This window comes from Zingiber officinale, chromosome 8A (assembly GCF_018446385.1).
Source record: "Zingiber officinale cultivar Zhangliang chromosome 8A, Zo_v1.1, whole genome shotgun sequence".
Taxonomy (NCBI): Eukaryota; Viridiplantae; Streptophyta; class Magnoliopsida; order Zingiberales; family Zingiberaceae; genus Zingiber; species Zingiber officinale.
Window position 1 is genome coordinate 51,787,585 of NC_056000.1, and position 17,359 is coordinate 51,804,943.

A 17,359-nucleotide genomic window follows, 5' to 3' on the forward strand; every position below is an offset into this window, starting at 1 on the left:
TACATTACAAGCTTAGTTACATTACTTTTAATCAAACACAAACTAAGTATGTTTACAGTAGAAATGGAATTCGCCGTTAATGGCTCCACGTGGCCAGCCCACGGATAAATTAAATAACTTTGTTCTTGGAATTCGTTGACATTCATAAATTATGATAAGTAATTACTTGTCTTACAAAGGACATGAGATTTTTTGTCCCACTTTTCCTGTGTCCTCATGTCTCATTCATTATCGGACGGACCATATCAGATCATGTATTCTTAAAATTTGACATGATCTGATGTGATCTGTTTGATCAGTGAATGTGATACAGAGACACAAAGAAAATGGGACAGAGAATCCCATCTCCTATTAGTGGTGATGGTAGCAACGACATCGACGATCGATTGGTAACTAGAGTTATATTTGATATTTTAATTTTAGTTAAACATTGAACTTGAAATATAATTAGATTATTGGCCTTGTAATCAATATTATAAAATTTTATTATCTTTTATAATACAGATAAAAAAAATTAATATTATAATATAATCTTAATTATATCAATAGGTTGATTATCTCGTCACTTTGGTAGCCTTAATTTATTATTTTCATTGCCATTCATGGTTGGTGAGCTAAAATTTATTCTTTTCATTGACATGGATGGTCGGTGAACTAATTTGGTGAAAGGGCGAGAATCAAGATGGCCCTAAATGAATGAAATCGTATTTAAAAACAAATTTAATTGATGTAACGTGGAAAGCTTTTCATGCGCGAAAATAATTTTTTTAATTCAACTTGATAAAAATATACATAAAACATTTTTAAATCTAAACATTATTTATTAATTTAATCAAAATCATTTTAATAATATTAAAATACTATGCTATAGTAGACATTTAACGGTGGCAACATGACTGTAGTAACCACTAAATGACTACTATAATAATTTTACAACGATTTTGATTTTGTTTTATTTTTTAATAAGTCTAAGTAATTTTGTTTGAGTGGGTAAATAATTATATATATATATATACACACACTGTAGTAACCACTAAATGACTACTATAATAATTTTACAACGATTTTGATTTTGTTTTATTTTTTAATAAGTCTAAGTAATTTTGTTTGAGTGGGTAAATAATTATATATATATATATATATATTACATGTGTAATAGTTTTGATCAATTTATTTTAATATGTAATAATTACTCTGAATTGTTATATAATACTGAAGTAATAATAACTTTTAACGTGAGAAATAAACAAAGATGTCATTTTTTTAAATTAAAAAATGACACCTTTTTGAGATTTTTAATTGCAACTACAAACGGTCAAATGTTGTTAGACTTATCGTCCTATTAGAAAAAAAATCTCTACAGTATTCTATAATTAAGATTCAAATCTTAAATACATTATTAACCATTCAGAGAACCTAACAGGCTAACCCTGTAATACGATAACTCGGGGGCCCTAAAGTCTTTAGCCTACCCATTCAATTATCCGAGTTACTCCTTCAGTGAATTAATTGACGCTTTTTAAAAAATGTTGTGATGGATGACTTTTTGTTAACAATCATTAATTTTCATCATTAAGTCACCTTTACGAACATAGAGTAACTAATTTAAGGTCGATGTTGTAATGTAAAACTCTTTTATTTTTCAAGACAAAAGTATTCTGTCTAAATGATTATGATTGATTAATATTTGCATCCAAAGATATAACTATGTTGAAAACTCTTGATTAATGAGCTTACTCTGATATATTCAGATCAAAGTACTCAGTTCATCGACCCAAATAATGTCGTCAGGTCAACCTAATAATGTCGATAGGAGTGTAAACATGCATATTCAAATTTATTTATTTACTTATGGAACCTGCCATGGATAACCCTCCCTGAACTGATGATGCAATCTCTACCGTGGAATCCATGATCCAACGGCGCGCGTCTGTTCTAATACAAGCGGAGAGTGAAGAGCCTCCTCTTGCTGCCTCGTCTCGCCTCGAGGACCAGACTTTGAGCAACGGCCGCCCTGTGTCGGCTGTTCGTGCACCGTTTGAGGCAAAAGAGCGAGCGCCTTGCGGGAGGGAGCGGCCGGAGCGCTCATGTCTTTCCTCTTTTCCTCACACCATGTCGTCGCCTCCTCTCCTTCTTCCTTCCGTTCGCCCTTTTTCTCTCCGTCTCCTTCCCCTCCCTCTCTCCCGCCGATGCCGCTCGTGTTTCCGGTGCAGAGAAGGAAATCCTGCCGTCTGAGGCTCGCCCTGGCTAAGGATTCCGGAACTGTTGCCTCCAGCGGGGACTCGAAGCCCCAGAATGGCAATCTGGTATTGTTTTTGCCCTTGGTTGTGTTTTTGCTGCTCCTGATACGAATTGGAAGTGTCGAGGTCGTTTTGTAGTTTTCGTTCGTTTCCTTCGCAAGACCTGTACTCGAAGTTTCTTCTGTCTTCGCCTCTATTGATGGTTGGGATCGTTGTTGCCTTCGCTGTAGTGTTGTCTCGTAAGAAGTGGAAGTAGGGATTTTATCTAGGTAGACTATGAATGCGTTTTTGTCTTTTCCGGAGGCATACATGCTGTCGCCGAATACGACAATTGAAGATCTTGGTTATTAAAAAGAAAAACGCATTTTTGGTGTTTTGCTTCCCTGAAGATTTTTCTTAATCTTATTGCTTTTTGGAAAATGTTTTTCCAATGGTTTTTTGTTAGAAAAGTGGGATAAAAACAATAATTTATCATTTATCAAAGTAGAAACTGATGAGATGAAGAAAGAAACAATTATTTCCTTTCTATCCACGGAGAGCAATTTGTTTGGGAATAATTTCCTCACCATTCTTGCTGTAAGTGGGCATGATTATTAGTTCATACTCAGCTTAATGTAGAATGTATATTCGAGCCATTGCATTCATGACTTTGTTATTTGCTGCACCTGGACATTTAGGGGTTCGACTAGGACTATTGTCATTTTATATTGCATCTCAACTTTCATCACTGAGAATTTGGTAAATCCAACTACGTTTCATTTCTTTGCTAGACCATAGATGAATCAACATCCAACCCCATACCGGGCTATCAAAATCTCCATAATTTAGCACAGTGATAAAAGAACATTATGCTGTTTGTGTGTGAGAGAAAAGCCATTGATAGTAAGAAATCCACGGTAGAGAATAGGAGGAGCTATACCCAGTAGCAAACTCTAGTCAAACAAGGAATGTCTAGAAGAGAAGAGGGAAGATTATCAAAATAATGAACTTTTCCACTGTGTTTCTATTGCAAGATTATATATATGAAGCTGTTTTTGTTTTTATTGCACCATTAATCAAAATTTATTTAACACCACTAATGTGGCAATTCAGCCTAATGCTATCTATTTACTGTAAATTTATTTAAACTCTAGTTCCCAGTTTAGCTGTAAATGATGGAGGATTATGTAGACATTAACAAAAAAAATAATGTGGCAATTCTGCCTAATGCTATCTATTTACTGTCCTCTGTTATAACAGAAGAGTATCTCATGTCTCTCTGTACTAATTCCCATAGAATGTTGGGTGTGAGTCATCAAATAATTCCACATTCTTGTGACAGATATATACTAAAGCCCTCCAGGTTCACCTTGATCTTTTGGAAGTTAAGATGGTCATTCTCAGTACATTAACTTTTCTTCTTTATGATTTTTCAACGTTGCTTTATCGTATGTTTATTTGCCAATTTAAATTTTATAACCTCTGGTTTTTGATTTGCTTATTTGTTTACATTTCAGACTACCTTATGTTTTTCTTAATATGTGTGGATTTTTTCTGCTACTTGGCTGAATTTCACTAAGCAACTGTTTGCCCATCAACTACATGATTGGTTTATTTGGAAATGCAAGCTATTCCAAGGGCAGGAACATGGCTGCCTAGGTTCTCTATCTACTACATTTTCTTTTGAGCAACCTAATTTTTGGTTTTAAAATTCACATCTGTTGTCTTGTGTTATCAAGTTATATTGCTTTTATGTCGGGCAACAATTAGCAAACCTTATAACTAAAATTATTTTTATCTTTGAAGGTATAGCTTGCATGATTCCTGTAATTTTTAGCCAATACTTATGTTTCTTAAAACAATGTATATGTTGACACCATGCTGTTAGCTATGTGGTTTGTGATTTGATAATGATTTGGGTATTGGAAAGTGAATATCGGCTTTAATACATGCATGCTTAATTTGAATTTGATTAATTCTGTTTGTTTTTGAGTATTCTTAGCCAAAAAGTCGGAGGGACATTCTTCTGGAATATGTAAGAAATGTAAAGCCTGAGTTTATGGAATTGTTCATGAAAAGGGCACCACAACAGGTAATCGATTATCCATTATTTTCAATTATTCTTTCCTTTTGTTTATATAGGTTCCAAGCTATCAGACTCATTTGTTAAATATTCAAAAACATTCAGTTATACTATTTGGTAAGGACGTGTGTCTTTGTAGCCTTATTTTATACTCATTACTAGTTCTTTTTACTCTTGAAGGTTGTTGATGCCATGCGTCAAACTGTGACAAATATGATAGGAACATTTCCACCTCAATGTTTTGCAGTAACTATTACTACGGTACCATATTGTAACTTTTCAAAATTATCTTTTCAGCTCCTCTTTGAAAAAACTTTACATAACAAGGTGTTTATGGCATCTCCATAACTTGTAATTTTATGCAGTTGTTACTTGATCTTTTGATTAAAATTACTTTTCTCTTTCTTATTTAAAGATTAAAACATGGCTAATGTAGTGTAACCATAATCGGGATAGTTTTGTGAAGTGATCAAAGTGATTATTTGCTGAGCTTTGTTTGCACTTTGTTTTGGTTACAGGTAGCAGAAAACTTGGCACAACTTATGTATAGTGTTATGATGACCGGTTACATGTTTAGGAATGCACAATACCGTCTGGAATTGCAGCAAAGCTTAGAACAGATTGCTCTTCCTGATCCAGAAGAGAAAAATGCAAGTCTTCTTTAGCATTGATAACTTGTTATTTCTTACAATATCTCCTTTATTTGAGGGGTGCATTTTACTTTTTAGATTTTACAGACTATATTTTGAGTGACTGAATGATATGATGCTTTGTTTCTACTTTTTCACCGGTCTAAATCAACTATTTCACAGGTCTAGAAACTCTGAAAATTTGAAAGGCTTATCCTTCTCTGGGAATATAATTAGAAATAGAGGTGAGCAAAAATTCGGCTAAACCGAACAAACCGATTAAATTTTAAAATTTAGTTCGATTTATTCGGAAATTCAGTTTTTTTCTTAAAAGATCGGTTAATTCGGTTCGGTTTTGGTTTTAAAATTTCTTATTCGGTTAAACCGAATAGACCGAATTAACCAAATTTTTGGTTTAAACCAAAATTTTAAACTCTATTTTTTAAAACCGAAATTGAATTTTATCTTAAAAACTGATTTTATTTGAAAAAACTGATTTTTTTTTAAATGGTTAATTCCGTTTTTAACTGAATTACTTGATATTTTATCGGTTTAGTTTATTCAGTTTTTTTTTTTAAATTTAGTCGGTTCAGTTTGTTCGAAAAAAAATCAGTTTGATTAATTCGATTATGTTCGGTTTTAACTATCAAGTTTTTTGTCAATTCAATTAACTAAAAACATAGTCATCAATCGTCTCTTGATGACATTACATTTTTGTCTTTTTCTCACACAGTGCTGCAATGAGCTGAGTTAAATCTACCTTTATCTTTCTCAGGCTTAAACTTGAGCTTGATACAGTTACACGATTAAGTTAGGCTCTACACAAGCATGTTTATGAAGTGTTTAATATTTCTCTTGGTTTATTGTTAGACTAACTCTTTGTTTCATCTGTTTTCCTGTCTCACAACTTTCCTCAGAAAAACTTTTGACTGATGTGTTGTATAATTTGCCTCTTAAGACAGAGCAGAAGGATTCAGATCATGCACCTGGTACCCAAAAAATGGTGACTGGAGAAGTTATTAGATGGAACAATGTAACTGGTCCCGAAAAAATAGATGCAGTAAAATACATAGAATATCTTGAAACAGAAATTGAAGAATTGAATCATCAAGTTGCAAGGAAGCCTTTAAATGGACACAATGAACTTATGGAATACTTGAGAAATCTTGAACCTCAAAATATAAAGGTGATGACTACTTTTCAAATGTTCTGTTTATCAGGCTTGAGATTTTGCATTGTTACATATTTCAAAATATGTATTATAAGATGCCTTTTGTTCTGCACTTATTGCAAAATTTATCGTTGATTGTAGTGAAAGTTTTTTTCTTGTGTATCCGTTTATCCACCTTTTATTGGCCTACAGTGCTTTGTTCAATGGATGACACTGCAAAATTCTTGCTTCCTATTTACCTTCAACATGTACCATGTCTTTTCTTGGACATTTATTGACAAAATATTGATGTGTGGCTCATTGTTGCTCAAAATTAGGCATGACTGTTTCATGTTGAAGGCATTTTCGCTTTTAATTTGAGGTTTTCTACTATCCTAATAAATTCTGCAGCTTGAGTTCTTCTATTTATCCTATGAATGTTGCATTGCATCTCTTCTGATTTTTGTTCTCCTTGTTCTTCTATTCTAAATATCTAAATAGAGATCCTACCAATCTGGATTTGTGCATCCTTTGCCTCTTGTTAAACACTGGTCAAGTAACACTTTGGATGTGTGCACACTAGTTCTCTTGTTAAACACAATCCAACATGAGTTGGATTACAACTGACACCTATTTGTTTCTCAGCTATAAAGTAATTATATTTCATATTTGCAATTACGGTGATCCCACAAAACTTTCAATAATCTTCTAGAATTCATCTTGCAGAAGTTTTGTATTACTGCCAAGGAACCCCCTTGTTGAATCAATTTGCTTGAGTTACATCTTGATCAATTAACATGATAGTCAACATTATTCAGTAGCATTCTTCTTTATGAAATAGATTAAAATGTAATATTTTATTTAATCTCATCAAATTGTTTAAAAAGGTTTAACAATTAGTTTCGTCATGATTCCTTCTGGAATATATATAAATCAACCATCTATAATTGTTACAAACCTCTTAGATTAGATGGTTAATGCATTTATGTTCCTTGCAAGAGGTAGAAATTTCCTTGGACTGACATGAACATGTGCTTCAATCTGTAAGTACTTTACTATCGTGGCTAAATGTCCAAGTTATATTGTTTTGGCTCAGCTTCATGGCATTGGTAGATTAGGTGGTGCTTGCCTAAAAAAATGAAAAAGAACGCCACACAACTGAAGCTGCCTGTGGGGTTTATACAAAAGTAATTTTATACTATAATATCAATTAGATTAGATGGATATCAAGGGGGCAATGTAATGAGGAATAATTGTGAGCACACTAATGTGGAAGTTTGTTACTCAAATTTGAAATCTGAATGATAACTGATATATTTTTGTTTTTGTTATTTACTGGAAGAATGGCGAGAAGGGATAGAAGTAGATAATTGAAGATTTAATAAAATGAAAGAAACTCAGATGGCTTTGGTTTAACTCAAGTTATGATACTACTGATGCAAAGGAATTCATATAGCCTTACTCCAAATAATTATTTGTTGTTGTTTGTTTGAAATATTACATGAATTAAAATGAACTAATTACTAACAATGATAGTTGACATTATTAACAGCAATGATAATTGAGATTATTAACCCAATAGGTCTTGGGGTCAATTCCGAACGGATGCAAAATCCCTCGTTAGGTATTTAACCTTCCCCATGCAAAAGGCTGTTGTGCTAGGGCAAAATGCCCCATGTGATTTACTTGTTGTGGGACTGACGATACTGGTATCACCTTTGCTCCTATAATTGAGATTATTGACACCAGAAGCCCATGCCCCACATAACATTGCCTACATGGAGTGATTCTAATCGCTGTATGAACTAATGGGCCGATTGGATAGCTATTGTGAATCCGAAAATAGGTGACTGTTATTTTTTTACTGGAGTGTGCTTGATTGACAATTAACATTCGTATGTCAGCAGCTTGCAAATTTCTTTTATAGAGACTGTGATTAGGCTTGATTTGTTTCATATTATATACTTATGGGGTAAATGTAATGGAAAACATTATTGAAGAAAAGTAGCTTAATGCTGCTGATTGGTTGTCTATGTGAAAATAATCTGAAAATGATTTTCTAATGTTTGACCATGGAAGAAAAAGATAGGATGATGGGTGACAATATAACCCTATATGTCAGCTCCCTGAAGCCATCCTATTTTAACTTTCTAATTTATAGAGTCCTAATACTTTAAAATCAGAATGTATATAATTTATGAAGGACTATATTTTACAGTCTCATATTTCTGAAATTTCTTTAATATTTTTTTTGTTTTAATTTATATTATCCTTTCATTTTGATTTTTTTTTTTTTTTTTTTGGGGGTGGGCATCAACATGCCATTTTTTCAAATGTTTTATACTTCGTCATAAATTATTTGTAGGATAGACTAGTGAGGTGCGGTATTAAAGCAGCTAAAGTACTATCATGTGTCCACGCATTTTGGATTGCAGGAAAAAAAAATGAAAATAAACTAAATAAATGAAAATGCATTTTTATCATCCACTTTATGCCGATTTAATTTAACTGGAAATAGAATTGCAGCTTGGCTGGAGGCATTTCTGCAGGTCTGAAGAAACAATGTTCAACTAGCTCTACCTTGAAGATTAATCACTTGACATTGATTAGGAGAAAATATATTAGAGCTATTTAATTATTACGGCGGAAAATCATGAACTCATAGATTTTTAAGGAGAGAGCATAGAGACCACCCATAGCTCCCATTGGTCTGTTTTTGTACGAGTTTACATGATTGTATTTCAAATAAATCCAAGAGATAATTTGTATGCTGATAATGATCCATAGATTATTTAATCATCAACATGCCATTTTTTCAAATGTTTTATACTTCGTCATAAATTATTTGTAGGATAGACTAGTGAGGTGCGGTATTAAAGCAGCTAAAGTACTATCATGTGTCCACGCATTTTGGATTGCAGGAAAAAAAATGAAAATAAACTAAATAAATGAAAATGCATTTTTATCATCCACTTTATGCCGATTTAATTTAACTGGAAATATAATTGCAGCTTGGCTGGAGGCATTTCTGCAGGTCTGAAGAAACAATGTTCAACTAGCTCTACCTTGAAGATTAATCACTTGACATTGATTAGGAGAAAATATATTAGAGCTATTTAATTATTACGGCGGAAAATCATGAACTCATAGATTTTTAAGGAGAGAGCATAGAGACCACCCATAGCTCCCATTGGTCTGTTTTTGTACGAGTTTACATGATTGTATTTCAAATAAATCCAAGAGATAATTTGTATGCTGATAATGATCCATAGATTATTTAATCATTACAAGTTGTCATTTTGTTTCATTGGGTATAGTAGAAACTGAAGTTTTCCCTAGTATTATCCTTGACATGTTTGCAAGATGCTTAGCATCTGCATGATGGCTAATTGTATGTTTGTTTGTTTTTTGTTTTTTTTTTGCAGGAACTGACAAACAATGCAGGAGAAGATGTTGTATTTGCTATGAATACCTTTATAAAGCGCCTTCTGGCTGTTTCTGATCCTGCACAAATGAAGGTTTGCATTTCTGATTTCTTGATATCTTTTGCTTATGCTATTTTTACTAACATCTTGTAATCAATTTCATTCTTGAAATTATCTTAACGGCATTATATCTTTGATTGATCAAACTGCTTCTAGCATCCACGAAGATCTAATGTGGGGTTGAGAAATTAACAACAATTGTTTATATTTTAAAAATATTCTTCCTTGCATCCTTACAAAATTTATAGCTGATGCATGGTATTAAATCCTGCCTTTTATCTTTCTTTCTTATATATTCTCTTTCAGAGATATCCTTCCTTTTGAAATAAGGCTCTTGTTGGAGGCAATGTATTCTATCACTTCACTTTATAAGAGTCTTTGCATTTATAATATTTTTTCTCACATATTTCCCAAGGTTCATATCACTTGTTTAAGAAGTTGAGAATGTGATATCAGGGACAGCGAAATTGAATTCGTTAGTTCGAGAATTATTATGAAACATAAGTTTACAAAGAAAAAAATTATTCTAAGCTTTTCATGGATATATATCTCTGGTTGTACTTTTTTCCTCGCCTCGTACGAGTTCCTTCTACGGCTCTTATTTTCATAATGATGTACTGAATGTAGTTAGAATTGTTAAATTGAGACATTATTGATGGTGCATTAACTTGTCTATGAATTCTTTTTGCCAATGGAAGAGAAACTACTTTTAAATTATAGGAACAAACAAAACTCAACTCTTAATCAAACATGTACTGAATACATTGAAGACTAAAAGATAAATAATGGTATAATCTTTGTATTTGTGATTGTAATATTGAGACATTGAGGATAATCCATTAACTTGTCTATGAATTCTTTTTGGCAACGGAAGACAGACTACTTTTAACAAAAAAGTATAGTATAATTGAAAGTCAACTCTTAATGAGTTGTGTGATCAGCAGTGAAATTTGCAAATTCTTAGGAGCTAGTACACCAATATGTGTATATAGTCGAGGTTTTATTTTCTTGATACACATCAGCAAGTTTAAAGCTTATTTCTTCAAACTGTGTAATGTCTGTGCAATTTTTTTTCATTGCCATAATGAAAGCAAAGACTATGCTTGCTTTTTCCAGACTTCAGTGACCGAAACAAGTGCTCCCCAACTTGCCAATCTGCTTTACTGGCTGATGGTAGTAGGCTACAGCATTCGCAACATTGAAGTTCGCTTCGACATGGAAAAAGTGCTCGGCACTTCTCCTAAGCTTGCTGAGTTACCACCGGGGGAGGACATATGAAGTTGCTGTAAATTTACGAGCAGATCTTCCAAAGACCTATCGATGGTGTTTATCAAACATCCAAAAGAGTGTTGGGGGAAATACTCTTTAGATACAAATTACAAATGGGATTGGAGTCACAACAGTCTCAATAATTCTTTTCTTGGTTCCCCCCTTGGGGTATTTTTTGTAACAACTTAAGAACAAATGCTAAAAGAGTTGGCATTCAAAGCCATTGTGTGTCGCACCACTGAAATGCTGTAGATTGTGTTCTTTGCCCATTTATGTGATATAGTGACTTTGTAATTTGGTTTGTTTTCAATGAGAAGAAATGAAGGCTTTCTAACTTCGTTTATCTTCAACGAGTAGAAATCCGTACCTCCTTTTTCGATTCGACTTGAAAACGCATTGGATTCGGGTTTTCCCTACCGATCCGATCCGATAAGAGGAAGAGACGTCCCTAGAAACCGAAGGTACGTGAGGCTGGTCGCTCGCCGACCGAGCAAGCTCACCGATCTCGATCACTCTCTTCCTCTCCGAGGAAAAGACGACCGATCAAGGAACAAGTTCGCGCCTCTCCAAATCGATCGGCGCGGCGGCGATGGCTCCTCCTTCGCCGGTTTCGGAGTCTATCTCTCAGCAAGTGCAGCAGTTCGTCACGAATTCCCTGTCGCAACGGGGGCCGTCGGCGTTGCCTTACGCGGAGGACGGGAAGGGGCACATCCGCCAGCACCTGGTGGCCCTGACGGAGGCCTTCCCTTCCCTCCGCCCGCGCTCCGCCTCTTTCACCCACAACGACGGCCGCTCCGCCCACCTCCTCCAGGCCGAGGGCACGATGCCAATCTCCTTCCGCGGTTCCGTGTACCACCTTCCCGTCGCCATATGGCTCCTCGAGTCCTACCCGCGCCGCCCCCCTGCCGTCTATCTCACCCCCACGCGCGACATGCTCGTCAAGCCCGGACACTCTCTAGTCGACCCTTCCGGCCTTGTACGCGAGGACACCGTCCCCTATCTCAGCTCTTGGGTCTTCCCTGCCTCCAACCTCGTCGATCTGGTCCGATCCCTCTCCTCCCCCTTCGGCATCGATCCCCCTTTGTACACACGTCCCAGTCACACGCCCTCTTCTCCTACCCCTTCGCCCTCTCCTTCCTTCTCATCCCCATATAGTGGCGGTGGTGGACCTGCTCGATTCCCTCCTCCCCCTTCGTCGCAGGCTCACTCGTCAGGTCGCCCCACCGATGACCCCTCTGAGGTCTACCGCCGCAATGCTATCTCCAAGATCCTGGGGTCCATCCATGCGGACATGGCCGCCCTGCATCGCTCTCGAGAGGCCGAGATGGAGGGTCTCTTCTCGACCCAGGCTGAGCTGCGGCGACGGCAGAAGGTGCTCGCTCATGGGCTCCGTGAAATGATCGAGGAGAAGGAGGGCTTGGAGCAGCAGCTGCAGTTCGTTCTCATGAACTCGGACTTGCTCGAGGGGTGGGTCAGAGAGAATCAGGAGCTATGTCGGCGTTGCCATGATGGGGTGGACGTGGATGATGTCTTTGAGCCTGTTGATGGCCTGTCGTGGCAAATGACGGAGTGCACTGCGGCTGACATGGCAATCGAGGATACAATCTATGCTCTGGACAAGGCTGTTCAGGAAGGGACAATTGCTTTCGATTCATATCTGAGGACTGTGAGGACATTGTCAAGAGAGCAGTTTTTTCACCGAGCAACAGCAGCTAAGGGTCGTGCTACTCTGGTTCATGCCCAAGTTACAAGTATGGCTGCAAGGGTGCAACAATACGTTTCCCACTGAAGGTCAGTGATGGCATTTAGCTTGCACTCATCCTCCTTGTATGATTCTATTTGTAAATTTCCTAGTTGGGGTTTACTGATATCATCCAATCGTATTCATGCGCAAATCATCGACCCCAAAGATGTTAATGGAGTGAATACTAAAATATATCGTTGGGGATATAAGCCCGACTGTCCATAATCATTAGAACAAAATATATTTTTGATTTCCACCTTGATAATGCACGATGTATGTTAGCTACAAGATTTAAGTTCAATGTCTAGTCCTTTCATGTGTGGATAAGACTTGATAGTTTAACCTGTGTACTACTCATCTTTCATAGGAGAATTAATGTAATTTTTTCATTCATACTTTGTGTTAAAGGTTATTATGGATCTTGTAATGCAATGATATCATATATTTCTGTCATAATTCTGCTGATTATATTTTGTGTTGTTATTGTTACTGGATCTATAAGAGATTTTTGCATCATTGCTGTACTTAGATGAATTGCATTTTTTCCCTTTGGTTTATCTCCTCTGTTCTTAGTAACCTAACTGCATGAGAACTTCTACCTCAATTGTATTTTGTGCTTTAGAGTTTGGATGTAAGACTGATACATTACTACTGACCTTTTTTTTTGGTTGAAAATTAACAACAGTTTATATGTATACATACAAGTCGAGAAAGTCACTATTTCTCGCAAAAAGTTGCCCCTCATTCACTAGAGATATCAAGAATGTTGATCAAGTATTTTTCAGTGCCTATCAAACATTATGTTGATTCTGTTTGCGGAAACTAACACTGAACTCTCAGATTTATTCACTAAATTTTGTCCCTTTGACCTAGATTTACCTTACCTTCTGATCAATCGCTGGGATCAGTTAGAAATCAATTGGAACTTTCTTACCTGTAGTTGGATAAAGTAATTGTGTTATTCAATAATCAATCTTACCAAATACCAAAATCCCAACTTCTCAAGTTCATTCTCTATATACTTTTATTGATCATGTGAACCTAATTATTTCACTATTCAGCTTTTGCTAATGTAGTGGGGATTTAGACGCACTGTTGCTTATGTTTCCATGTAGAGATTTAGAAGTATTACTTGGACCAGCCATTAGGCTTGATCAATCCATTTTTTTAGATTTACAACTATGAAAACCTCATGCTAAAGATTGTTTTTTTCTTCATTTCCTCCCTCTAATTTTAGCTTTCCCCTAGAAACAGAAATATGTTCAGACCATTATCATGTGTAAGGCTTTTTTACCTTATCAAATATGATGTGTGGAAATTTGTTGGTAGCCAACTTGTTGCGAACTGAGATTGTTTTTAGCAACTAGTGAAACATTGAGAATCAGTTTGAAGTCAATGTTTGCGCTCAATAGCTCCATTTCATTGCCTCGGTAATTTTTATTTTTTGAGATATCACCAGCCTACCTTCTCTAGTCTTTCATTCTTCAGTCTCTTCCTTCCAATTAACCTACCTACACGGACCCATAACAGAGCACCATAAGAACATGATAGACAAACAATGCAGTTTCTCATGAATTGTTGGAATCAACAGAAATTGGTGGCTTTAGGGAGTTTTGTTTAGTTCTTCACATTGGGAAAAAGGATATTCACATCTTCAAAGGTTTGGAAACAACCACTTGGCAGTTTTTTTTTTGTCCTTGGGTTTTGTCAAATGCCCCGTTTTTTTATTGTTAAATGTAATGATTCAGGGGGCTATATACTTAGACTTGTTTTGTTCGGATCTTTTAAATGTTTTATTTGGAGAAAGCCATTGAATTGCATCAAGTTAAGTTCAATTCTTAGACTTGTCTCATTCTCTGAACAAATAGACGTTTTTGATAAAAATCACCTTGACGTTTTCCTTCCTCTATTCTACTGTTCTGCTTTTCATGCTCCTTTGTTCCTTCTTAACTTTGAAAAATAAACTTGTTTTAGTTTTCAGGGCGTGCCAAGAAGGCTGAGCAGTTGGCTCGGTTCGATTGGTTTGTATGAGTGGAGCGGGCCAGGCGAGTTGAGAGGTCCGTGTGAGTTGAGCAGTTTCTATCCAAGGTTGGTTGTGTCGGGGCATAGTCAAGCCAAGGGGGCCAGGAGTAACGCCAATTGAGTAGCCAAATTTTTTGTTTACGTCAGTTACTATCAACGATCCCGTCTATTTTGGCGGCCAGCCCAATCGAGATGAGTTGGTCAGGCTAAATGACTCAGCCCATGTAGATGGGCTAGCCCTATTAGTTAGTTAAATTGAGTAAGTTTTATTGGACCTTCACAAGGGAAAACAATATTTTCATCCATATACATTTAATAAAAAATATTTTATTAAGGATAATATATTTTTCAGATTTTCTTTATAAATAGTTTCTTATGAATAAGTTATTTTTCTTGTAACCAAATGCATTCTTGGTATTTTTTTCTCATATTTTCTCAATTTAACTTTGGCAAATTATTGAATCCGCATATTGAAAGTTTTCAAATACCGAAATTACATACTTAAGTTTCAAAATTACTAAACACCTATCCCATATCCATTTTTACTATTCCGAATCAATGGTAGCAATTGATATTAATCGTTTATTATTATTATTATTATTATTATTATTATTTTAAAAAATAATTGATTTATGTTTAAAAGATTATTGTTCTCAATATAGTATATCAATATTGATATAATCAGGAGAACTAAATAAATACATATAATATAATTTCATATCATTTTGAGCTCTTTAGATCTATCAATCGATTTTAGTTAAAATTAATTAATGGATCTGAAGTGATTGGAGTGACATAAAATTAGATTTTATATATTCATTTATTTTTATTGATTATATCCATACCCTCAACTATAAATTTGACATACTTTGTTGAAAGTATTAATTTTTTATACATATATTGATATTTTTTTTAAAAAAAAATTTGATTATGACATATCAATCAATTAAAGCTATTGCTCATATGATTGCCAATCAATTAAAAAAATCCAATTGAATTGTAATGATTCAGGGGGACTATATACTTAAGACTTATTTTGTTCGGATCTTTAGAACGTTTTATTTGGAGAAAGTCATTGAATTGCATCAACTTCAGTTCAATTCTTAGACTTGTCTCATTCTCTCATCAAATAGACGTTTTTGATAAAAACCACTATGTTTTTCTTCCTCTATTCTTCTGTTCTGCTTTTCATGCTCCTTTTTCTTCCTTAACTTTGTAAAATAAAGTTGTTTTAGGTTTTAGGGCCTGCCAAAAAGGCTGAGCAATTGGCTCGGTTCAATTGGTTTGGATGAGTCGAGCGGGCTGGACGAGTTGAGAGGTCCGGGTGAGTTAGAGCAGTATCCAAGATTGGTTGTGGCGGAGCATAATATAGGAGTAACTGACCTGAACAGTATTGATGCTGGATCATTGGGCAAATATCGACCTCACACGAATTCAGCCGTCTTTATGGCTCCATTAAGACAACACTTTTGTTTATGCGTGTAAAGACCTGAAATCCCATGCAGCTCCCTACTTGACTCGGACTCTGAGTTCCTCATCCAACTCAAACATCATATAAAGGATGGATTACTCGTTAGTTAAGGCACTTTCCGTTGTTTACTTATTTAAAACAGTATTAACCGACAGATTTTAAATACGTTCGCAGATCAAATTTGATACATTTTCTTGTCTATCCAAAATTAGATGGAACGGTTCCATCCATCCTTCTCACTTCGACGGATTCTAGATTACTTGACAACCAACGGCAAGGTCGTGGGATGAGATGTGAGGTCGCAAGTGTCACGAACGAGGCTTGAGGCTGCCACCTTGCAGTAAGTTCTCGGGACAAGGTTTGACGTCATAACCTTTGCCCGAGGTCATTTATTCTTATCCTTCGTCTTTCCATTCCCCTTCCCCAGATATATCTTTCCCTTCTTCTAAGTAAAAAAGCATGAGACTCCGGAGCTTCCCCTCCAACTCACTTAGGCTCCTTAACTTTATATTCAGTTCTATCCTTTAAAATGTGTTTGGTTCAAATTATCGTATATAATTTTAGTTATGTGATTATCAAGTAATCACATAATTAAGATGATAAAAAATAAAATATAACCAAATGTTATTTGGTTCAACATAGGTAATACAACAAAAATTTTATTTATTTGAAAATTTTAATAAATAACCTAGTTTAATATTTTATTATATTACCCTTAATTACAAAATTAACTATATGTATTATTATTATTATTATTATTGTTATTATTATTATTATTTAAACTCTACGTTTTTTTTCTTTTTCACGTTTTTCTTTATTTTAATGTGTTTTTTTATTTTATTTATTTCCTTTCATTTTTTTATTTTTTGTTTTCATTTTTAATTTTTTCCCCTTTTTTTATGTTTTTAAATTTTTTTAAAGTTTTTTTTACTTTTTTTATGTTTTTTTATTTTTTTTATTTTTTATGTTTTAATTTTTTTTTATATTTTTCTATTTTTTAAAATTTTTTATGTTTTTTATTATTTTAAATTTTTTCCTATTTTTTCATGTTTTTTTAATTTTCCCCAATTTTTTATTATTTTTAATTTTTTTATGTTTTTTCTATTTTAATTTTTTTATGTTTTTTTTACATTTTTTATTTTTTAAAAAGTTTTTTATTTTATTTTTATTATTTTTTCTTTTTTATCACATTTTTCTCATTCGAGGTTATTTTGGGTAAAAAAAATTTAGTTAACCCCGGAATCAAGAAAAACCTTAGTTTTCCAAGGTTTTCCGATTCCGAGTTGC

General features: G+C 34.7%; 2 protein-coding genes across 4 annotated transcripts; both read left to right on the top strand.

Annotated features, from left to right (window-relative positions):
* Positions 1 to 1,952: 1,952 nt before the first annotated feature.
* Positions 1,953 to 11,131, top strand: LOC122009053. 2 transcript variants are annotated; one of them, XM_042565042.1, is made up of 7 exons: positions 1,955 to 2,306; positions 4,222 to 4,311; positions 4,483 to 4,563; positions 4,821 to 4,952; positions 5,890 to 6,117; positions 9,507 to 9,599; positions 10,683 to 11,131. In XM_042565042.1, the coding sequence occupies exons 1-7, from the start codon at positions 2,088 to 2,090 to the stop codon at positions 10,842 to 10,844; spliced, it is 1,005 nt and encodes a 334-aa protein (XP_042420976.1). In that variant the 5' UTR covers positions 1,955 to 2,087; the 3' UTR covers positions 10,845 to 11,131. The 2 variants fall into 2 exon arrangements, with proteins under 2 accessions (XP_042420975.1, XP_042420976.1); XM_042565041.1 differs by lacking the exon at positions 4,483 to 4,563 and having other exon boundaries at positions 1,953 to 2,306.
* Positions 11,132 to 11,285: 154 nt separating this feature from the next.
* LOC122009052 (protein ELC-like) lies at positions 11,286 to 14,903 on the top strand. Of its 2 annotated transcripts, none has more exons than XM_042565038.1 (2): positions 11,286 to 12,626; positions 14,554 to 14,903. In XM_042565038.1, the coding sequence occupies exon 1, from the start codon at positions 11,425 to 11,427 to the stop codon at positions 12,622 to 12,624; it is 1,200 nt and encodes a 399-aa protein (XP_042420972.1). In that variant the 5' UTR covers positions 11,286 to 11,424; the 3' UTR covers positions 12,625 to 12,626; positions 14,554 to 14,903. The 2 variants fall into 2 exon arrangements, with proteins under 2 accessions (XP_042420972.1, XP_042420973.1); XM_042565039.1 differs by having other exon boundaries at positions 14,561 to 14,903.
* The last annotated feature ends 2,456 nt before the right edge of the window (positions 14,904 to 17,359 follow it).